Genomic DNA, 25,334 nt, shown 5'->3' with positions numbered 1-25,334 from the left:
CCAGCCCTTACTGCAAAACAAGCTTAACAGAAACACGATCACAGTGTGTGAAAACACCATTACCAGCCCTTACTGCAAAACAAGCTTAACAGAAACACGATCACAGTGTGAGAAAACACCATTACCAGCCCTAACTGCAAAACAAGCTTAACAGAAACACGATCGCCGTGTGTGAAAACACCATTACCAGCCCTAACTGCAAAACAAGCTTAACAGAAACACCATCACAGTGTGTGAAAACACCATTACCAGCCCTAACTGCAAAACAAGCTTAACAGAAACACGATCACAGTGTGTGAAAACACCATTACCAGCCCTAACTGCAAAACAAGCTTAACAGAAACACGATCACAGTGTGTGAAAACATCATTACCAGCCCTAACTGCAAAACAAGCTTAACAGAAACACGATCACAGTGTGTGAAAACACCATTACCAGCCCTAACTGCAAAACAAGCTTAACAGAAACACGATCACAGTGTGTGAAAACACCATTACCAGCCCTAACTGCAAAACAAGCTTAAGAGAAACACGATCGCAGTGTGTGAAAACATCATTACCAGCCCTTACTGCAAAACAAGCTTAACAGAAACACGATCACAGTGTGAGAAAACACCATTACCAGCCCTTACTGCAAAACAAGCTTAACAGAAACACGATCACAGTGTGTGAAAACACCATTACCAGCCCTAACTGCAAAACAAGCTTGACAGAGCACCAACAGCATGCTGGTATTCCAGCAGTGCTGTAACCAAGGTAACAACGTCTTACCTAAGGAGTATGATTGTCCCTGGGGTGGCACCACAAGCAGAAATGTAAGCACCAATTACAGAAACAACCAAATAGTAGGTAAACATCGTTCCACAGTCCTCTCCTCTGGCACACTGACCCAGAACCACTGAGGTGTTTTTAGATTCAGCACCCATCGCAACACAGCTGCAGTTATGAAAGACCTAAACACAAAGTACATCTTATTTATATATACACACACACACACACACACACACACACTACTTACGGAATAAAAACAGACAGAAACACAGTATTCCTGACAGTAACCCCATTGCAGTCAGGAAACTCATACAATACATTATTTATTAAAGCTGAAAGTAGACAACGTTACCATATTATACATATTTTCACACTACCTTTTAAGGTATCCCTGCCCATAAATGAGCTTGCAGATAAGTGGAGAGGCTGACCTGTTAGACAAAGCCAAAAAGCAGGTGGAGGCTGGGGAGGAGGAGGAGAACTCTGACACACAGTGGGGATATAATGCTTTGAGGTAAGACATAAAGCCTTTCCTTGCAGATCATTGGACATATCATTTATTGAATGACAAATAAGATACAAGCTATTGGACTGTATTGGAAGCACCTCGGATATGCTTGATGCTTACATGATTTGAAAGTATTAAAAGAGGGTTTGCTGCCTAGATTGCTTATTGCAGGACACCAGAGGATCTTACCATTTGTTTCCCAGTTCCAGTTGAAGTTTTGCAACCAGCGAGACAAGGGGACACGAATGTCATTCCATTGTCAGCGCAGACAGGATCCCAGTATTTCACAGAGCAGGCACATTCAGAATTGCATTGGGACAGCAAAGTGTTTTCCTGATATGAAACATTGCTCAACCTGAAAACAAAAACATTATAAAAATATAACAAATTATACGGCAAAAGCTATGACTATTAGTACTATAGTGGAGTTATATATATATATATTTTTTTGGACACATGAATCAAAGTGATTTCAAACCCATGCTGAATCATTTTGAAGCAATTCTCAGTTGCTTGGTGTGATGTTGTTGCTTGAACACTGGGCTCCAGAAAGCAACAAGCAGTTTGCAATTATCAACCAATCTGCGCTATTACAGTCAAAAAGGTAGCACTACAGCTGTCCAATAAGAGCCATCAAAAAGCTTGTAAGGCCAGCAACAGCAATGGAAACAGTAAGGAAATGGATGGGAAAAATGAAAGTCACTTTCAGTTACTGTAACTAAAAGTTTGATTAAGAGAAGACCACGTTCTGAGCAGAGCTGCTGTAGCTGGTGGATGGTGCTATCCACCCAATGCATGTACATAAGATAGCACTGTGTAACAAATATATATATATTTTTTTGTTCCTGTGTAGTAAGTGTTATTTCCTAATTGCTTATGCCTCAAAAGTATAGAAAATGGCTATTATTCCCCACAAACTTTGCTTTTGTTACCAGAACAGGGATATTTTGAAATATCACTATTTCCAATGGGAAAATGGGCAAATGTGTGTCTTTTCGTTCACATAAAGTCAGAAAAAACAACATATGAATCCAAATTAACATGTATTTATACTAAAGTAATACAAAAATGACTACAAAAGATTTAGAAGTGAGTACTTTCTCGAGATTTACGATTATACTGTATTTACTTCTAAATCTTTTGTAGTCATTTTTGTATTACTTTAGTATAAATACATGTTAATTTGGATTCATATGTTGTTTTTTTCTGACTTTATGTGAACGAAAAGACACACATTTGCCCATTTTCCCATTGGAAATAGTGATATTTCAAAATATCACTGTCCTGGTCACAAAAGCAAAGTTTGTGGGGAATAATAGCCATTTTCTATACTTTTGAGGCATAAGCAATTAGGAAATAACACTTACTACACAGGAACAAAATTTGTGTTACATAGTGTAGTCAATTGTGCTGCCTTATGATTTTCAAATAAGCATTTTTTAACACACATGTCCCGCCATTCACTTGCTTGAGTCCAGCAGATGGCAATGGGGTATATATTATTAATGTCTAGTAATAAAGCAGTAATTCCAGAATAGGAGATAAATGCACTGCTAATATATAATGAAGTACACTGCTCTTGTGGATCTCCGCTGAGATGTTTGTAGAATAGGCCCACTGAACGTCCTGGTACTTCAAAACAAAAAGTTGATACATCTTCATGTGTCCTTTTTGATGGTTTAAATGATTGAACATTTTACTTTTTTGGAAACTTGCAGTTAAAAAAGGGAAATAAATATGCATACCCTTCGTAGGAGACTGTGAGTCCTGCTACCTTAGCATTCTCACAGCTTAATCCATAATACGACAGGCTGAGAAGGAAGGAGATGAAAGAGGCTCCAATCGTCACTCTTGCAGCTCCAATCACAGTTAACTTGAGTTTCTTCAGGACAAACCCACCAGTGAAGATCCCGAGTGCCACAGCAGGCAAGTGCAGGATTCCTGAGCAAGGAAGGAAAGCAGAAGAGATATATCCTTGTGATCTTCATGACTGCCTGTGCAGTACGATCAGGGAACTGCGAAACGTTTTTACAAGGCGACATGTGTTAAATTAAAAAATATAGTGTAACAAATATATTTTCAATTTTCATGGACTGGTCCTGCAGTGGATTGATTACCTTTTATCCAACACGTGTAGTATTAACCAAAAAAAAATACTAGTAGAAATAGTTGGGTAATCTAACCCTAAATTACAGATACAAGGGCATTGGAATATTGACAAAGCATTAGAATATTCATGCATACACTCATAAGGGGTTTAACAGGGTGAATAGGATTAAGTGTTAATCAGGGGTAACGAGGGCAATATGGCTAACAAGATGCTCGGATACATTGTGAAAAGTGTTGAATTTAAATCAAGGGAAGTAATGTTAAAACTGTACAATGCACTTGTAAGACCTCATCTTGAATATTGTGTTCAGTTCTGGTCACCTCGCTATAAAAAAGATATTGCTGCTCTAGAAAGAATGCAAAGAAGAGCGACCAGAATTATTCCGGGCTTAAAAGGCATGTCATATGCAGACAGGCTAAAAGAATTGAATCTGTTCAGTCTTGAACAAAGAAGACTACGTGGCGACCTAATTCAAGCATTCAAAATTCTAAAAGGTATTGACAGTGTCGACCCAAGGGACTTTTTCAGCCTGAAAAAAGAAACAAGGACCAGGGGTCACAAATGGAGATTAGAAAAAGGGGCATTCAGAACAGAAAATAGGAGACACTTTTTTTTACACAGAGAATTGTGAGGGTCTGGAATCAACTCCCCAGTAATGTTGTTGAAGCTGACACCCTGGGATCCTTCAAGAAGCTGCTTGATGAGATTTTGGGATCAATAAGCTACTAACAACCAAACGAGCAAGATGGGCCGAATGGCCTCCTCTCGTTTGTAAACTTTCTTATGTTCTTATGTTCTTAATATGTGGATCTGATTACAATAGAGAGTACTGTCATTGTGACCTAAAGAAACATGTGCTAATTATAGCATGTCATGCAACATTTGAATTACTGTACATAAAAAAATATTCGCTAGCAGTTGCTTACCTATTAAAAATACTGCTTTGGAGGGAGACTGGCCATACGTTTGCTCAATAAACTTTGGTTTGAAGGTGATGAGTCCTATAAAAGCATTGACTTGTATAACAGACACACACAAAATGCAGAAAAATACAGGGTTGCAAAACAGGCTTTTCAGTGAAGGTAGGAAATCTGTAAAGAAATAAGAGATGAGTGGTTAGTTTCAAGAGCTTGTGTCATGATGGGTGGTCTCTGTCTGTCTGTCTGTGTCTATCTATCTTCGATCGACTAGCTAGATATAGATAGAGAGATAACAGTACATCTAGACCTCTATAGATATAGTTCGAGCTATATACATCTCTGTAGAGACTCTAGAGAGTTTCTCTATATCAACAGAGATCGAGAGATCTAGCTCAAGCTCAGAGAATTCTCTCTCTCTCTCTCTCTCTCTCTCTCTCTCTCTCTCTCTCTATCTATGTCTCTCTCTCTCTCTCTCTCTCTCTCTCTCTCTCTCTCTCTCTCTCTCTCTCTCTCTCTCTCTCTCTCTCTCTATCTCTCTCTCTCTCTCTCTCTCTCCCTCTCTCTCGCTGAGGACCTGGGATCGTGGGAGGGCTTGTGTGACACAGCTCGCTGCACCACACATGACACGCGTGAGTAAACATTTTGACTGAATGACTTGTCTCTTTTGTACACGTGTAGCTTAGCTTTATTTATTTATTTATTTATTTATTTATTTTTTCCTTCCTGATTTGGAGCCGTCATGGGTTCCAAATCGGGATGTTTTGGGTCGCTGACCCGTAGGCATGGCTTTAAATGTATTCCAGACAGTTCAGTCACAGTGGAGGAGTGTTTGTTAGCTGTCGGGGAGAAAATAGGGTATGGAAATATAAACTCTGCTGCAAGAATGAATAAAGCCATCGTTGTTTTTCTTAGTAGTGAACTGTTAGTGAACAGGATTGTTGAAGAAGGTTTGTATATCAAAGAAAGTTTTGTCAGCGTTTTACCTTTAGCTTCCCCTGTCACTAAAGTTATCCTTTCAAATGTCCCGCCTTTCATTAAAGATGAGTTGATTATTAATGAGCTACTAAGATATGGAAAAATAATGTCCCCAATTAAACCTATTTTACTCGGTTGTAAAAACACAGATGTTAAGCATGTCATGTCTTTTAGGAGACAAGTTTTTGTATTATTGAATGACCCCAACTCGTCTATTGAAGTTGCGTGGACTTTCAATATTGACGGTAGTAATTATGTTATATTTGCCAGCACAGAATCAATGAAATGTTTTCATTGTGGAGGACAAGGACACCTTAGAAGGGCTTGCCCTCAAAAAAATAATAATACTGAGTACAATAAGGCAAAAGAACCAGCAAGTGGGGAGGACGGAGTCTCTGAGACAGCACCGGGGGCTGAGCAGCAAATGCAGCCGCCAGCGCAGACAGTGAGACCCGAGCCGGCGCCTCGACTGAAGCGGGGGATCGGTGCGGAGGTCAAAGAAAACAATAAAGAAACAAGGGTTGAAACAGTGAATACCCCAGATGACGCAGGTTTTCAACTGGTTGAAAAAAAGAGGAAAAGACGTGTGGCCACCCCAGGAAAGGTAGCTGAAGAAGGGCAGTCTGTCTGGGACTCTGAGACGCTCTCTCAGGGCAGCGGTGCTGCTGCAGCTCAGAGCTCTGGGACAGGAGATCAAGGTAAAGCTGGATCTCAGTGTAAACCTGCGATAACCCCGCGTTCAAGGGAGAAGGGGAACAGCAGCGCTGCAGTTCAGCCTCCAGATCAGAGGACCTGTTGCCGGATACAGTAGCTGTGGATGACGCTGAAGAATCCGAAGAGGAGTCGGTGATATCGGAGGTGGATGATGGAGGAGAGCTCTCTGACTCCTCGGTGCTGCTCGATGAGGCTCTGCCCAACCCGTCTGGTAAGAGTAAACTATATCCAGTTGATACAATATCAGCGTTTTTAGATAAAACCAAAGGGAAAAGGGGAACTGATTTAACACAGTTCTTTCCTAATATCCAGCTGTTTATCTACTCTGCAAAAATAGCCATGAGAAAAGCTACGTTAGAGGAGCTAGACCAAAAGAAACGGTATCGTTTAAAAAAAGTAATAGTCTCTGCAAGGAAATTATTGAATGATAACAAACCGAAGACATATTAATGGATTATTTAATAAGACATTTTAATATAGTTTTTAGTAGTTTTTGTTTTTGCTTTCTTTATTTCCTATGGAACAAATTCAAATAGCTACTTTTAATGTAAATGGTTGTAGGAGTGTTGATAAAAGAGCACGTTTATTTCATTTTATCACACAGAAGAGAGTGAATGTGATGTTTTTACAGGAAACGCATACAGACAGTATGAATGAGAGTGAGTGGCTGAGCGAATGGAAGGGGCGGGGCGTCTTTAGTCACGGTTCTAATGTCAGTGCTGGAGTAGCTGTGCTGTTCTCCCCAGGGCTGCAAATAGATATTTTATCAGTTAGTGAGGAAATCCAAGGGCGCCTTTTAAAAATAGAAACGGTTTTTAAAGGCACTGAGATTGTTTTTATCAATTTATATGCACCAAATGAGGGCAGGGAAAAAGTTTTATTTTTTAAAAAATTAAATCAGGTTTTATCTAATTGTAATCCTGCACATATGATTTTAGTGGGGGGTGATTTTAATTGTACAGAACATTTTATCATGGATAGGAATCATGAAGAGCCACATCCCCAGTCTTCAAAAGAATTGTCTGCTGTTTTAAAAGTTCAAAGCCTGGTTGATGTCTGGAGGAATTTATATCCCAGAGTAAAGCAGTACACTTGGGTTAAAATCAATAATAATAATCAGATATCAAAAGCGCGATTAGATAGATTGTACTGCACTAAACAAAATCTTAATCAGATTTTTAAGAGCAATATCATTCCCACTATGCTGTCTGATCACCACTGTGTGTTACTTACTATTTGCCTGCCTTCTGCTGCTCCCTCAAAGTCATACTGGCATTTTAATACTAAATTATTGGAAGACAAACAGTTTTTAGATCTTTTTAAAGCATTTTGGGTCTCCTGGAGGCAGCAGAGCATGAAATATAGTAGTATACAACAGTGGTGGGACATTGGAAAAATACAAATTAAAATTTTCTGTCAGCAATATACTTTAAATACAACCAGGGTTTTGAACCAGACAGTTGAAGAGCTTGAGAGAGAGATATTGAGAATAGAAACAAAAATTACTCTCGATAGTGATGAAAACATCTTCCAGTCTCTGAGAGAGAAAAGAGAAACTCTGAGCAGCCTACTGGAGGAAAGAGTGAAGGGGTCCCTCATCCGCTCTCGTTTCACACAGCTAAAGGACATGGATGCACCCACCAAATTCTTTTTCAACTTAGAGAAGAAGGTGGTGGAGAGTAAGCAGCTGTTTTGTGTGCGCCTGCCCTGCGGGAAGGAGGTGCACAGTAAAGAAGATATTAATAGAGCAGCTGTGTTTTTCTACACCCAGCTGTTTAGTGCCGAGCCCTGTGATGAGGAGCAAATCGCTTTACTGCACCAGGACCTGCCCAAATTGTCTCAAGAAGAACAGCGCCCCCTAGAAGCCTGTTTGACAATGCAGGAGCTGACGGAGGCAGTCACTCAGATGTCACCAGGAAAAGCCCCTGGGATTGATGGCCTTCAGGCAGAGTTTTATAAAAAGCTCTGGCCAGTGATTGGGGAAGACCTTTTCCGGGTTCTGCAAGAGTGCATTAGAGAAGGAGAGCTGCCTCTGAGCTGTCGTCGGGCTGTGATTACACTGTTGCCAAAAAAAGGAGATCTAAAAGAACTAAAGAATTGGCGCCCCGTCTCACTTTTATGTTCGGATTATAAAATATTTTCAAAAGCCTTGGCCAATAGACTGAGGGAATGTATTCACACCGTGGTTCATAAAGACCAGTCATATTGCATTCCTGGAAGGACAATATTTGATAATATCTTTCTAATCCGAGACTTTTTAACTGCTAGTAATCTTTTTAATCTTGATTTGGGGATTATTTCTCTAGATCAAGAAAAAGCATTTGATAGGGTGGATCACAAATATCTTGTTAAAACATTACAATCTTTTGGTTTTGGTCCTAATTTCATTTCTTTTATTTCCCTGTTGTATAAAAATGTTTTTGGTGTTTTGAAAATTAATAATAGCTTGAGCTGTCCGTTTTCGGTGTACAGAGGGATTCGCCAGGGATGTTCCCTATCAGGCATGTTATATGCCCTCTCTATTGAACCTCTGCTTTGTCATCTTAGGAGAAAGCTGGCTGGTCTGAGAATACCTGTTACACCTAATGCTCCTCCAGTCAAACTGTCTGCCTATGCTGATGACGTTAATGTCTTTATCACCAGTCATGCTGATGTGTCAGCACTGAGAGACAGTTTGGACATTTTTCAGAAAGCCTCATTGGCCAAGGTGAACTGGGGCAAGTGCAGCACATTCCTGTCAGGGGAGTGGCGTGGAGCCGGCCCCCCGACGCTACCTCAGCCATTGCGCTGGGGGGGGATTGGGATCAAAGTTCTGGGAGTCTATTTGGGAGAACGACAGTATGAATTCAAGAACTGGGAGGATTTAGCAGAAAAGGTTAAGGGAAGGCTGCAGTGTTGGCGGTGGCTGATACCTCAGTTGTCATACAAGGGAAGAGTTCTTGTGATCAACAATCTGGTGGCCTCCATGCTGTGGCACAGGCTGGTGTGCCTGGATCCTCCCCCAGGGCTGATAAATGACATACAAAGAGTACTACTGGAGTTTTTTTTGGAGTGGCCATCATTGGCTAAAGCCAGCTGTCTTATACCTGCCCCCTAGTGAAGGGGGTCAGGGGTTAGTGGATGTACGCAGTCGTGTGGCTACTTTCCGGTTGCAAGCAGTGCAGCGTTTGCTGTTTTTACCTGAGCTAAGCTGGAGAAACATCGCCTTCTCTTTCCTGCACAGAGTGAGGGAACTGGGCTGGGATTGGCAATTGTTTTTAATAAATCTATCTCAGCTAGACACCAATGAACTCCCAGACTTCTATAAGAACATGCTCAATGCCTGGCGAATGGTGAAGGTAGAAAGACTGGAGGATTATTTGACCGTAGGAGCATTGCTAGAAGAGCCTTTATTTTTTAACTCCTTGTTCCCTGCAGATGGTTTCCAATCTGGGGCGTTGTGCTCTAGTTTTGCAAAAGGGGGCATTACAAAACTAAAAGATTTACTGCAGGTGAGCATTGGGAGGTGGACAGAGGTGGAAAGCCTGGCCAAACATCTGGGAATTCACTCACTCAGAGTACTAGAGAATCTTTTGAAAAAGCTCAGAGACTCTTTTTCCCCTAGGGTTACAGAGATGTTGAACCAGGCTCTGGGAGGCAATGATGAGCAAGAGTTGACTTGCCCTTCCTTTTTAGTGTCCCCTGCTGTTCCTGAAAACCTTGGGGAAGGTCTGTACAGTATTGAGAGGCTGCAACAGCTTCCTGCACACTCTTCTGGAAAAAAGGAGCTGTACAGACTCTGTGTTAAGGTGTGCCATGTAAATGCGCTAAAGACACTGCCTGATACCAGGTGGAGAGCTCATGTGGATTGTGTAGGTAGTACTGCTCCGGCCTGGAGGTCTTTATATAAACCGCCTTTACCTAAGCGTTCAGGAGATCTACAGTGGCGCATTCTTCATGGCATCATAGCCACTGGGCGCCACGTCCACCGTATTGACCCTGCGGTTAGTAAAGACTGTGTTTTTTTGTGGAGAGGAAGAAACACTGTTTCATCTTTTTACTGACTGCAGAAGGCTGGACCCCTTGTTTAATGCTATTGCTGAACTGATAATTTCTTTAAATGTGATTTTTACTAAAGAATTATTCATTTTTAATTTTCCTTACAGTCACAAGACACGATTTAAAAGTGCTTTAATTAATTTTATATTTGGGCAAGGAAAATTAGCGATCTGGAAAACCAGGAAAAACAAGCTGCAGGGGTCGGGAATTTATAACGCTGAGTTAATGTTGAAATTGTTGTTGAAAACAAGGATTCAAATTGATTTTGTTTATTTTTCTTTAGTCCATGACTTACAGAGTTTTCAGCAGCGTTGGTGTGTGAATGAGGGATTGTGTGTGCTGGGGGAGGAGGGAGAGCTACAGTTTTTTGTGTGAAATAATCTGGATGTGCATGTATATACAGATTTATCTAATTGGGGGAATATATATATATAATTATATAAATCTAAGCCAAATATATATAACCTTGTTTATCTTGTTTTCAATAAATCCGGGAATTGGCTTAAATAAAATAAACAAAACAAAACCCGAACTCCCACATGGAGTGCTAAGTAAACTTTCTTTCCGTTCCTCACTATTATCAGATGTTTTCCAATCACAAAACACTTTTTTTCACACACAGAAGCTTTACACAGTACCTTTTTGTTACTGACAGCTTCTTTCCTTCCCACTGACTGCAGAATGCCCTGAACAAACATTTAGTCTGTGTTAAATACCTGCCTGCAAATTACAGAGTTAACTATCATAGCCAGGTGAATCTCATATTGGCTCCCTCCTGTGGCATTCATTCCCCCTAGTCTGCCACAATATATACTGGTTTTCATTCACAAAGTCATGAAACAGTGCTTAAATATGTACATCTTTGCAACCTAACTGTGAATTGCTAGTCGTAACTAGCTATGAGGACACCAAGGTTGTGTCCTTGGCATCAACAATGCTGATGCTCATGAAAAAATTCTGGTAAAGTTCAAAAGACTCCTTAATTTTATCTATTGGTTTGCCGTGTAACATGGACTTGGAGGTTGAATATTAAATAACTCCAGGGTTGTGGTTGGGTTTTGAGGTTTGGAGTTTCGGTTCAAACACTGAATATATCACATATAACAACATAAATATGCTGAAATAAACTTGCCTTTAGTCATCTGAGAAAAATCGACAGCATGTTCTTGCTTTTTGGTTTTGGATCCACGTTTCTCCTCCTGCGTTGAGTTGTTCTTCTTGCCTCCACCTTGCTTTGGAAGGGACCTCGGCAGGAACCAGAATGGAATGCTAGCAAGAAGCATAACTATTCCAGCCACCAGGAACCCCAGCCACCAAGCGCCAACCCAGCGTGAATCCTTCAGATTAATCGTCACAGTGCCTGTAACAAAGCAATCGCACAGCTTTCTAGGAATTGTATGCATTGTAATGGGAAATAATATTTGAAAATGCAACACATTTATTGACTAGTAAAATAGTACTGGGACTAACATGGGAATATCCTAACAAACTCTACTTGAAATGCAGGGTATCATTTGTGAACAGGGCACTTATAACCCTAATGTCTTGACCTGGACAGGTTTTTGATGTTTTGCTGTTTGGGGTGCAGAAAAAACAAGTAATTTCCATACTCATAGGCATAGATATAGCAACTTTTGTTGTCATTAATTTCATGGAGCAGGAAAGCATTTTTGTTAGAAGTATGTAGAGTTGTTTTTTGCAATTTTTTTTCATACGGTTCATCATTGAAAACTGTTTAATTCTTGCCGGTGTCAGACTAAAAGGAACAGGATGTTGAGTCCAGTGCATTCCGACACAGACTAACCAAGGGGTGCCAAACTCCAACCCTTGAAGGCCGCTGGTCTTCTGCTTTTCATTCCAACTTAAACTCTCAATTAACATCATTGATCTAATTATGTCTGGTACACTACCTATGAACCATTTTGAAGTCTGAAGAGAAGTGTTGAATGTTTCCAGTTAATCAAATAATTAGACCAATTAAGTAATTGAGATCTCGGGTGGAACAAAAGCCAGAAGACACTGCGGCGCTCCAGGTGCTGAGTTTGACACCCTGGACTAACCCCTGCTGAAATGTATTCAGTGTCAAAAATGACCATGTTCATATTCCTTCAAAAAACACAATTTATAAATGACTGCATCAATAAGAGATCATGGAATGGACCACCAATGTATAAATGTCGTCGGAAAAAAAAACAAAAAACATTCGACACTACAAAAGAGTGTCTCTGTCCTTTCTTTAATAGGTAATCTGATGTACCAATGTCCTAGGAAAGTTGATCAGGAAATAAGCTGATCTAGAATTTAAAGGGGAGGTTCCATTGTTTCTAATGTCTACAAGCTTAGGCTGAGAAATAAGTGGATCGAACCCAGCAAATAAGTAGATATTAGCCTAAGAAACAAGTTGATCGGATATATTAATAAACAAATATTTTTTTAATGAATTTTGTAAGTATAATTGATATAAATGAGTAGATCGGATGTCTTCGACAGTGTGACGCTAGATAAGAGAATGTGAATATCGCTGTAGCTAACAAAACATAAATAATTTAAAATAAATTGTAAGTATAATTTATATTATTGAGTAAATCGGATATATTTGACAATATGATGCTACATAAGGGAATGTGAATATCGCTGTAATATATATATTACCAACAAATACATAATTTAAAATTACATTTTTAAGTTGCCTGTGATATTAATGTAAAATTCTATTTGTGTAACAAGCAAAATGTGTTACATTGTCACAAAGACAGCTGTAGTGGGTGACAGTCAGACCAGAACCAGGAACCAACACAGAATAAACAAAGACAGAAAATAAAAAGTTGTAAAGACAAACAAAACAAGTGAGTGAACACAAGCTGCTTTTATGCAGCTGTACCGAGACTCGATTGCTAATCAATCATTCAATTGGAGTCTCGGTATAACTGCACGTGAATTAATAAAGTGCAATTCCCCGTGCTCACATATTATTACATTTTACCTGCACGTGAAGTGCTGTGCAATCCTCGTGCCTAAATACACATATACATTTTAAACACTTGTGTTACACAGACCCATTTATATCTCATGTACCAATGACTATACACCAACGTTAACACACTACACATAACATACAACATTGAAATACACACAGGGGTGGGGCAACATTGCCACTTACATATTTATCATTATTTTACATTTCTGGAGGTGTTCTTGTTTTGGGAAGCACTGCTGTATGGACAAGTATGCGAGCGATTTTCCAAAAGTTAAAGCATGAGTTTCAGTCATGGAAAAAATTGAGCTCCATGCTGCGATTACTAACTAGGCCACGGTGCCCATTATTATTATTATTATATTATTATTATTATTATTATTATTATTATTATTATTATTACTATGTGCTTTGTTGTTTCATTTATTTTTACATGCAGTACTTTGTATAATTTGAACAGAAAATGAACAGGAGACTGGTTATCATCATGCATGTATTTCATTACAAGTGTGGGAAGAAACAATACATTAATTAGTTAAAAACTTAAGAGTTAATGTCTTTGCTAAACCGTGGTAAATACCTGTAGTTCAATACCAACCAAGATAGCTGCTGTAAGAAAGAGAGATCATACAGTATATGTAGGCTACTGCATACAGCATGATTTAAAAAATGCTAAATTCCTGTAGTGCAACAACCACGTAAGAGATATAACTAGAAATAGATACAGTATAGTGAACTAATGTGATTTATTGCGAATTAAAAGCTTGTAGATATACAAATACAGTATATAATGTGTGATATCTCTTCCTCACAAATCATATCCCTTAGTAATACTACATATTACTGCAAGAAAATGTTGAAAGAATATTCATCCCAGTACTAATTGTAAAACACTCAAACTAAATCTGAAGACAAGAGAACTTACTTAGATTTACAAATCCGATATCCACATACAGTTTAGCACACAGTGACCCCAGCATATATCCAAAGACGGGTCCCAGAATTCCAACCGTCTGTATGCAGGCTGCAATAAAACAGTGTTACTAAGCAAGTTAGCAGGATGAAGCATTACAATGTGCACTTCTTCCACTTAAATAGTATGCAGCTTGTTTTTCTAAGGTGCATTGTTGGGATGAGACACTCCTCACTAAAGGGGCTCATTCCAGACAGGGGACAAAATAAACTAAAAATGTGTTATGTGGAGATCACAAGATCAATGATCTCTGGAACATTTCACACCGTTATGAGATCACCAGATCAACGATCTCTGGAACATTTCACACCGTTATGCGATCACCAGATCAACGATCTCTGGAACATTTCACACCGTTATGCGATCACCAGATCAACGATCTCTGGAACATTTCACACCGTTATGCGATCACCAGATCAACGATCTCTGGAACATTTCACACCGTTATGAGATCACCAGATCAACGATCTCTGGAACATTTCACACCGTTATGCGATCACCAGATCAACGATCTCTGGAACATTTCACACCGTTATGCGATCACCAGATCAACGATCTCTGGAACATTTCACACCGTTATGCGATCACCAGATCAACGATCTCTGGAACATTTCACACCGTTATGCGATCACCAGATCAACGATCTCTGGAACATTTCACACCGTTATGCGATCACCAGATCAACGATCTCTGGAACATTTCACACCGTTATGCGATCACCAGATCAACGATCTCAGGAACATTTCACACCGTTATGCGATCACCAGATCAACGATCTCTGGAACATTTCACACCGTTATGCGATCACCAGATCAACGATCTCTGGAACATTTCACACCGTTATGCGATCACCAGATCAATGATCTCTGGAACATTTCACACCTTTATGCGATCACCAGATCAATGATCTCTGGAACATTTCACATCGTTATGTGATCACCAGATCAATGATCTCAGGAACATTTCACACCGTTATGTGATCACCAGATCAATGATCTCAGGAACATTTCACACCGTTATGTGATCACCAGATCAATAATCTCTGGAACATTTCACACTGTTATGTCACCAGATCAAGAGGATCACAAGTTATGCGATCACCAGATCAATGATCTCAGAAACATTTCACACTGTTATGTAGAGATCACAAGGTATATGATCTCAGGAACATTTCACACTGTTATGTGATCACCAGATCAATGATCTCAGGAACATTTCACACTGTTATGTAGAGATCACAAGGTATATGATCTCAGGAACATTTCACACCTGTTATGTAGAGATCACAAGGTATATGATCTCAGGAACATTTCACACTGTTATGTAGAGATCACAAGGTATATGATCTCAGGAACATTTCACACTGTTATGTAGAGATCACAAGGTATATGATCTCAGGAACATTTCACACCAATATGTAGAGATCACAAGGTATATGATCTCAGGAACATTTCACACTGTTATGTAGAGATCACAAGGTATATGATCTCAGGAACATTTCACACTGTTATGTAGAGATCACAAGGTATATGATCTCAGGAACATTTCACACTGTTATGTCCTGATCCTGACATTTTACTACTGTACAAAGGCTCTTTAGTGTAGTTGGTACTAATTCGAATGGGGCTTTAGTGAGGACTGGAATCTTATTTTAAAATGCATTTTACCTACCAAGCATTGTGTACTTACCCAGGTAAAAAGCTGTGTTTTCTTCTCTTGCAAAATCATCCACGTAGGAAACCCCTAGGGGCATGACCGGTGTTTCACCAATTCCACGTAACATGTTTCCAAGAAACACGTAGATCCACATCGATGAACTAGCTTCCTTTTGACACTCTGCATGAAAAGATGAGGAAAAAATAAATAAAAAGCTAACGCTAAAGAGGGTTTCTGCAACTCCTTTTCATATATCCAATAGAAACCTGACACAACGTAAATCTTGTTTAAGTTTGATATCAACGTACAAATGCTTTGTAGTTTATTGTACAGATATTATAGAGCCTACCAAAGCTGTCATACACTGTGTTGTATGTGCTCCGTGCACTGCCATTGCTGGTAGGGTCACGGGAGCTGTTTAGTGTGTTTATATGTAAATAAATCCTGTTCACCTGCGGGGCGCATCAACTTCAACCTCCGTCTCGATCTCCTGCCTGTCACTCAACAGCGAATGCACACACCCACACCGCTACTTCGTCACAAGCATGAATACCCTGTATCTTTCTAAACAAAGGATTAAGGACAGCTACCTAATAAAAGCTGAATCTCAAAACAATGATTGTATGAATATAGCCATTGTTTTAGCTGTGTATAATGGGATTTAAAACAGGATTCATTTGACTTTTTACATATCTGCCCTTACTCTGGTCCCATCGCAGTCGGATATGCGATGGGTTACTGTATGTAGAATGTGTCTGGTACCAAATATGCCTGGTACACTTCATGAAATTTGGACGCCTCATTCCTAAGATGCATCTTAAAATAGAAGATGTTCAAGCTTTACTGAGGTAAGTTGCCATATATGCAAAAGACTGAAGTTCTGATGGAATTTTTCCAATGTTCTCATTTGTCAAACCCAGACAGTACTTTTATAACAAATGTAAAAAAAGTAGGAATTATTAGAGGATTTGCCCTTGAACAAAGTAAATCTCCAGGGGATCATTTACCAGATAAGTAAATCAAGTAAAAAGAACTTACAATCCATCTGAAAGGAATTGCAGGTGTATGGGGTATTTAAGTATAAATGAGTCTGCTGTATTTACAAACATCCACGGACATCTCACGCCTACACCAGACCACGTGTGAACTCAAGTGCGGGTTCCAGTGCGTCTGGGGACACATACAAGTTCTAAAGATGCTATCAGGATGCTGGTCAGATGAGAGGAGCTTACAAGTGAGCGTGCTCTGCATGATGTTCCTACCTGCCACTGAGATCTCTGAGTTAGCAGCTTCATCTGAGGTAATGGCTTGGTTCGACTGGCAGGGTAAGATGTCTGTAGTTAAATTCACTGAATGTGCAATCGATGTTTCATGCTCGTATCTGTGTGATAAATACAACAGCAACAAAGCCAAGGGAAATCAAGTTTGAACTTTTAGGAGCCAAATCAACAAGACTTTCCAGCCTGCCCAATTTTGTAACATGTAAACCAGGAATCTATGTGATGAAACCATCTCCAGTTCAGAGGCACCTCTCTTTTTAAAGGACAATAATGGACCAAATGTTGCCTTAAAAGGACGGTGGCCATACTACTGAAGGAACACAGTCGAAACACTTTTCTAAGAGTGTATTTTCAATTCTGAAATAAATCCTGCAAAATAAATTCACTCAAAATTACTGCTGTGTAAAAAACAAATATTTAAGAGCAAATTGAATGTTGCAAAACAAACATATTCAATTAGCCCCTTCTCATATAGTTTACCATCATAACTTCACATACCAAACTAACAGACTAGGGTTACCACGCTAGTACTCTACTCGCCATGGTTTTACTTTTACAGAAATATTAATAAAAGGAATAGCTAAATGCTTTAAGTGTAGTCAGGGTGGTACTTACTTTCCCATTATGAAGTGAGGTATTGCAGTCACAAAGGACCCAAGGGCCATCAGCAAACAGCCTGCCCCAATTAGTTTGGGCCTGTGCAGTTTGGCTCCAAAGTAACTAACAAAAGCTATAACTAGCAAATTACCTGCAGAGGAACAAACAGTAATGGCAACACAATTTAACAGGGCAGCGTGAATCTGCTGATGGGCAGACACACAATAGCAGGGCTTCTTAGTGCCACAAGCAGATAAGAACATGGGAGCTACTGTAAATCAAGGTCAGTACACTAGGTCTAGAAACTAAAAGGCCATCCCTCTCCATTAATTATACGTTTGGGTACCTTTTTGTTCACAAATGAACCCTGGCACAGCAGATTTCGAAAGTGTTTTAACTGTGGAATTGTGCAGTGTATCCCAGGCAGGTCTGAAGGGGTTGTAACACATACATGTTTAAAATGCATTCTCAAAGATGGCCTAGAGGTAGGACACATCGTTGTGATACAATATGCGTCCTACTTACTATTTGTAAGGATAGAGATATTATTGATCAGTTTGTTACTGCAACTGCTCTGCAAAATCTGAACAATTTTCTTAACAGATTTATCCTGCAGTGTGATTAGATGACACATCATTGTGTTCTGTATGTAATTCGCTTAATCTAAATTCACATAGAAACTTTCATTGATGCAACACTATCTTTAAGGATGTATAAAATCAAATGCCTGCCTGTGATCAGTCTGTTACAAAGCTGATCTAATAATTATTCATTAGGTTCAACAGCTAGCCTTAACGTCTACATTCCACCTGTAGGAGGTCAACTGGGAAGTGTTCCTTTGCTTATTTTGCTCTATCAGGTTGGAATAGCCTTCCTGCTGTTTCTAAGGATCTGTTATTGCAACACTTGTAATTGTCTTCAAGTATTCGGCTCATGGTGTATCATTTTATCACACTGTATATTTACTGTGCGAATGAATGAATGTGAACTGTACCCTGCCTGTTGTCCTCTAGGACTATTTTAGAACGAGATGGTCCATCTCCTGCACTGAACATTTTGAATAAATAAATAAATAAATCCATAGACAAAAATGTACCCATTTCAAAGCTTCCATCAATTAACCCAATTAAGGAGCTGGGGATATTGAAGCGTCTTTCTATTTGTGTGATTGAGCTCTTCATATAACTCCCTTGAAATGCTTTTGCAAAGTAGGCAAAAGACAATGCCATCAGGAACATCTGCAAGAGAAAAGGAAATCGAATGAAAGTGTACTAAAGGTATACTGTACAATGAGTGTTAAACAGCCACCGTTTGCTCTGATCATAACCTCAAAGCATTTACTCCAATACGTCCTTCACACAATTTTTTCAGAAAGGAGAAACACACCCAATAAAGTTATGAAACCAGAAATAAACAACAAAGACTTAATTCAGGGGCTTCAATGAAGTATTAAGATGTTTCTTAATTTATTTTAGATGCTTAATTGGTGTTTTTTTTTCCATTAAGGGTCCGAAGGGATCATGGTTTTAGCCCTAGACTTTACCTTTAACCAGCTCAAAACAAACAAACCATTTCAACACAGCTGAATGGGCCTTCACATAATTACCACAACTCAATGATTTTACAAAAAAACAGCCTGACCTGTTTACTCCAGACTAACATTGCTGTTTGCATAAACCTGGTCAACCACTGGCAAGTCAGGGGCTATCCTGAGTGTGTATCTGTGGTCAAGCAGCCTTCACTGATAAATGCCAGACTCAATAGCAATGGATAATTCCACACATCACTGATAAGTGGAGTAAACAATTGAAATTGGAACCCTAATAGTTTGGGTACAGCTACATATCTAAATACCGCCAGCATGAAAATACCCATGTCCACTGTTTCCTGAAATATGTCTCTGAGCAGTTTTTAAGTACAGTTGACCCTGTCTCTTATGGTATAAGGGTGTCTTTCTGGAACACTATCCATGGGGCTCTTATAACATGAGGACAAAGTAAGATATAAATATTAACCGCAAAAGGACATGTTTCAGTAAAAAGAGGGTATGAGTGAGATGCATTAAAAATCATGTTTTATATATTGTAGCAGGGGGAGATCTGTATTGACTCTGCTGGCGTGTTCACGGGCTGCAGGAAGAGGGCGGCAGTCGTCCAACAACTGCCTGTAAGTCATGGCAATGACACGGGGAGGTGGGAAAGTGGGTGTGTGGACTTTCCCCCTCTCTGAATGGCTGAGAGGCAGGTCTTGGGGAGAATGTTAGCCCTATAAGTTAACGCTCTGTTGTTTCCTCAGGTCTGCCCTTTTAAACGCGCCGAGAGTGCAGAAGCCCTGGTCCACGACCGAGAACCAGTCAGAGAGAACAAAACAGAGTTTCAGAGCGAGACAGTGAGGGCAGGGAACCCTTGGGCAGACCCCTGAATATTATAGCCGAGCAGGCTAGTTAGCCGGCAGCATAGGACGGTGATCCGGGTCGCACGGGCAGCGGCAACCAGGTTATCGCTGCAAAATGCAGCACCTTTTCTTTGTAGTTTTGTTACTGTTTTATTTTCCCTTTTTCTTTTTGCGTTCTATTCTGGAATTATTGTTTGAAACACCTGTGAGTGCGCTTGCACTCTGAACTGTTTACCATCATTTGGTATTCCCATGGTTCTGTTTACCATAGTTGGTAAGCAGACCATGAACCAACAGCGCCCTCTGCGGGCTAAAGAAACAAAACACCCTTGCAAATAAAACTGGGTGTGTGGTGTTTTCAAGTTCACCTGTCTGTCTCCCGAGTCAGTGAATTTTCCACCACCCTGTCACATATATATTTTTATATTTATATATTTTATATATGGTTGGTTACTTATTCTTATGATTGTTAATTGTTAGTTTATTTAATGAATTTGTTTTCTAAGTAAGGCAGAAAAGGATTTCTGCTACACATGTCTTTTGGTCATCTTTCAAAAACAGTTTTTTTTTTAATCTCAAAGCATTCTTCTCAATTTTTTTTTTTGAAAGAGCATCTTATTTTTGGATTGTATTCAGTATATTAATCTCATGTGGAGGCATTTCAAATAATAATTCCTGTTCAAAATGTACAAATCTCATCCCTTTTTAATTGCCAAGAACATTTTATACATTCCATGTACAAATTAAACAGAGGAGTGTGTGTACAAAACACCAACACAATGGAATACTGACCTTGAGTTTGGAGCAGCAGCGCCTTCGCCTCTTGCTTGCGACTGTCGGCAATGATGGGGTTACGTTGGCCGGCTCCATCATACAGTAGACTTGGCTTGGTCTTGCACAATGCACCTCCAATAAGAACGAGTTTTAGTCTACTTATTGAACACAGAGAAGAATGTTAAAAGAAGAAAACTAAATATCAAAATTATAATTTTTCCCTGGCTTATTTTGAAATATGTAACACATATGTATGTGTTTATAATATTTGTACATTAATCCAGAATATGGCAAAAACACAATAATGAATAAATACGTACATAATTAAATACATACATGCATATTTAACAAAATATTTTTGATATGATGCGTTACTTTAAAACTAGGTTTTCTTTATCTGCAAAATGTAATATAATATCAGTAAAAAATGCAATGCATTCATCTTCACAGAAACTGGTGCTAAACAAAGGAGACAACAAACATGCCATGAATAATATCCAAAACCCTCAATAGCATCTTTAACAAACATGCCATGAATAATATCCAAAACCCTCAATAGCAACTTTAACAAACATGCCATGAATAATATCCAAAACCCTCAATAGCATCTTTAACAAACATGCCATGAATAATATCCAAAACCCTCAATAGCATCTTTAACAAACATGCCATGAATAATATCCAAAACCCTCAATAGAATCTTTAACAAACATGCCATGAATAATATCCAAAACCCTCAATAGCATCTTTAACAAACATGCCATGAATAATATCCAAAACCCTCAATAGCAACTTTAACAAACATGCCATGAATAATATCCAAAACCCTCAATAGCATCTTTAACAAACATGCCATGAATAATATCCAAAACCCTCAATAGCATCTTTAACAAACATGCCATGAATAATATCCAAAACCCTCAATAGCATCTTTAACAAACATGCCATGAATAATATCCAAAACCCTCAATAGCATCTTTAACAAACATGCCATGAATAATATCCAAAACCCTCAATAGCATCTTTAACAAACATGCCATGAATAATATCCAAAACCCTCAATAGCATCTTTAACAAACATGCCATGAATAATATCCAAAACCCTCAATAGCATCTTTAACAAACATGCCATGAATAATATCCAAAACCCTCAATAGCATCTTTAACAAACATGCCATGAATAATATCCAAAACCCTCAATAGCATCTTTAACAAACATGCCATGAATAATATCCAAAACCCTCAATAGCATCTTTAACAAACATGCCATGAATAATATCCAAAACCCTCAATAGCATATTTAACAAACATGCCATGAATAATATCCAAAACCCTCAATAGCATCTTTAACAAACATGCCATGAATAATATCCAAAACCCTCAATAGCATCTTTAACAAACATGCCATGAATAATATCCAAAACCCTCAATAGCATCTTTAACAAACATGCCATGAATAATATCCAAAACCCTCAATAGCATCTTTAACAAACATGCCATGAATAATATCCAAAACCCTCAATAGCATCTTTAACAAACATGCCATGAATAATATCCAAAACCCTCAATAGCATATTTAACAAACATGCCATGAATAATATCCAAAACCCTCAATAGCATCTTTAACAAACATGCCATGAATAATAACCAAAACCCTCAATAGCATCTTTAACAAACATGCCATGAATAATATCCAAAACCCTCAATAGCATCTTTAACAAACATGCCATGAATAATATCCAAAACCCTCAATAGCATCTTTAACAAACATGCCATGAATAATATCCAAAACCCTCAATAGCATCTTTAACAAACATGCCATGAATAATATCCAAAACCCTCAATAGCATCTTTAACAAACATGCCATGAATAATATCCAAAACCCTCAATAGCATCTTTAGCTTTTTAATCGTTGAATTGGATTTTAATACTTACTGAGATCATGTGCACCATGTCTAAAACGTAAACAAGAGCAAAAAGAAAGAAAAAGAAGACATTGTACCTGTAAGATTCTGGTGGTCTCTCTTCTTCACTGTAGAGCTTTTTTCAAATGAGACTTTGCTCACTGTAAAGAAGCCCTTATCTATAGGCAATGATTCACTCTAATCAGTAACCGAGTTGAGCATTTTGAGTCAAAAACAGCCTTATGAAATAAATAAATATTTTCCAAATAGAAGGGAGTGAAATGTGCATGCCATGCAAGTGACCCCGAGGTTAATTTACTCTTGTGGGCCAGGCATCTTCCTGAAAGGTGCTCATCAATTTCACTGTTTTTCTTAGTTCAGCACATTTAACAGTGAGAATCTATCCTTGGAAGAATACTATACCAGAACATCTGATTAATCCAAGCAACGGATGAGATTCCCCTGGTTTAATTTCAGTTTAAACCGAGTAATTGCACCTGTCTACCTTTTGATGTAAGTATACACTATGTGGATATCTTCAGGTTAACAATGTATCAAACATTTAATTTGCAGACAAGTCATTTGTCAGTTACCAAACCTGCGTCTAATTACTGTAATAGCGTTTTGTTTTTGTTTTTTTACCAACTTCTTTTTGTAAATATACACTATTTGGATATCTTCAGGTTACCAATATGTTAAACATGGGTAAAACACTTTATTTTAAGCCCTACATATTAGACATTTATTTTGTACTTATTTGTGACAAATTATCACATAATACATCATGTATAGCCTCCTAATAAGGGTTTGTTGGGTACGTATGCTTATTCTCAAACATACCTTACTAACAGGTTACTGGACATTAAGAAAGGATATGCATGTCATACTGAAGTGAAGACTGATCTTGGCCATACTAGATCCTACTAGCTGCTTGTATATGTTTAGTACTTTGGTAATAGAGCAACAAAACAAAGTGGACCATGCATTGATAACTATATCCCAGAGATGGACTTTGTTTCCAAAAAAGGGCTTATTAGGAGGATGTTGGTGATTAATACAAGTTTTTGCATCCCTTATCCTGAAGTGAAGGTCTTATTTTTATCAATTAAGAGCTTATTAGAAGCATGTAGGTAATTAATAAAAATGCGTGCAGCCCCTATTCTGAAGTAAAGGCTTCTTTTACATTACTTAACAGCAAATAATGCACAAAAGAACAATTATCACCAGGGCATCTTTAATCAGCTGTGCAACCTGTATACTGAAGTGAAGACTCCAGGCAGCCCATGAAGCTCTTACTCACATGAATGAACCTGACAAAAAAATAAAAAAATAAAAAATAAAAAATAATAAATAAATAATAAGAAGAAGAAGAAGAAGAAGAGAAGGAAGAAGAAGAAGAAGAAGAAGAAGAAGAAGAAGAAGAAGTTGAAGTAAAAAAGAAACAGACAAGATCTTTTTTTTTAAAGAATTGTTAAAACGCGTAACAAATTGCCATATAATTATTTTCCCAGTAAAATATACAATCTTAAATTGGAAATCTTTTTTCCAAAAAAGGTCAGATACATTAAATAAGAAAGTTTACAAACGAGAGGAGGCCATTCGGCCCATCTTGCTCGTTTGGTTGTTAGTAGCTAATTGATCCCAGAATCTCATCAAGCAGCTTCTTGAAGGCTCCCAGGGTGTCGGCTTCAACAACATTACTGGGGAGTTGGTTCCAAACTCTCACAATTTTCTGTGTAAAAAAGTGCCTCCTATTTTGAACCTTTATCTAATCTCATTCTGCATTCCTAAACAGATACAGCACCAGCTGGTGCAATGTATAATGTATCATGTTTTTTTCTAAGGCCATCAGCAATCTCTTGCTGTAAAGGGGTAACAGTAACCTGTTAGTAATGCATGTTTGAAAATAAGCAGAAGTGCCCAACAAACCCTTATTAGAAGGCTATACATGATATATTATATAATAATTAGTCACAAATAAGTACATAATACATGCCTAATATGTAGTGCTTAAAATAGTGTTACCCAAGCGTGTAATATGCTGATAAGCACTTGATCAATAGTTGCCCCGACCTCCTCACTCCTACCCCGATTTCAGTTTTTAAAAATTGTATTTGTTTTAGTGCAGACTGCAGAAAAAAGATGGTGTCTGAACTTGAAGGCTCTGAATATATTATATTGTTGAGGAAATATCGGCGGCCAGTGAATCCATTAATAAACAACGATCATACAAAAACAATATTTGACTTGTGTGCAGGGACCGATTGCAGACTGGATTGTGACCTGCAGAACTGGCTGCAGCCCTAGTTTCATACTGGTAACGAGACAAGATTGAGTTTCACACACTGGTTTCGTGGTGCAGTTGGAAACGTGGCTTAGCAGTTGGCTTTGATAAAAAATGAATGCAGTTCTGCATGTTTCTTCCCAGAGCTATGGCAACATTTTATCAAACTTTTCATCCATAGGCCAATGGCAACAGAGGAATGCTGTAATCCCCTTCACCACCCTCACAGCCCACCTCTCAAATGCTCAGCTGCATTCTCAATCTAACTTACCTGAGTTGTGTGCTTATTAACATAGTACAGTGGAATATCATACTTTTGCTGGACTTCTTTATGGCATTGTGCAGTACATAGAGTATGCTTAGCTAAACAAATTAATAGACATCTAAAGAACAAAAATTATATCATACAATTTCAAATGTAGCCACTGTGGTTGGCTGCAATGTAAAACATGTATTTATATA

The 25,334-nt window shown here is 38.6% G+C and overlaps 1 protein-coding gene across 8 annotated transcripts in view; it reads right to left on the bottom strand.

The window, feature by feature from the left end:
- Positions 1-22,778, bottom strand: part of LOC121320103 (solute carrier organic anion transporter family member 1C1-like) — a 29,290-nt gene extending 6,512 nt beyond the window's left edge. For 2 of the 8 annotated variants that reach the window (XM_041258322.1, XM_041258329.1), the window contains exons 1-12: positions 22,687-22,778; positions 20,702-20,838; positions 18,612-18,753; positions 17,534-17,666; positions 16,901-17,019; positions 15,672-15,818; positions 13,935-14,033; positions 11,168-11,395; positions 4,315-4,479; positions 3,024-3,219; positions 1,468-1,633; positions 771-952 (exon numbers count right to left, since the gene is read on the bottom strand). In XM_041258322.1, coding sequence (XP_041114256.1) covers positions 771-952; positions 1,468-1,633; positions 3,024-3,219; positions 4,315-4,479; positions 11,168-11,395; positions 13,935-14,033; positions 15,672-15,818; positions 16,901-17,019; positions 17,534-17,666; positions 18,612-18,753; positions 20,702-20,782 — 1,658 coding nt within the window. In that variant the 5' untranslated portion in view covers positions 20,783-20,838; positions 22,687-22,778. Of the gene's footprint in view, positions 1-770; positions 953-1,467; positions 1,634-3,023; positions 3,220-4,314; positions 4,480-11,167; positions 11,396-13,934; positions 14,034-15,671; positions 15,819-16,900; positions 17,020-17,533; positions 17,667-18,611; positions 18,754-20,701; positions 20,842-22,619 lie in introns of all 8 variants that reach the window. The other 6 variants (XM_041258326.1, XM_041258325.1, XM_041258324.1 and 3 more) reach the window with 6 other exon arrangements.
- Between the last annotated feature and the right edge of the window lie 2,556 nt (positions 22,779-25,334).

The sequence above is a fragment of the Polyodon spathula genome, chromosome 8 (assembly GCF_017654505.1).
Source record: "Polyodon spathula isolate WHYD16114869_AA chromosome 8, ASM1765450v1, whole genome shotgun sequence".
Lineage (NCBI taxonomy): Eukaryota > Metazoa > Chordata > Actinopteri > Acipenseriformes > Polyodontidae > Polyodon > Polyodon spathula.
This window is presented reverse-complemented; position numbering and strand designations above follow the sequence as displayed.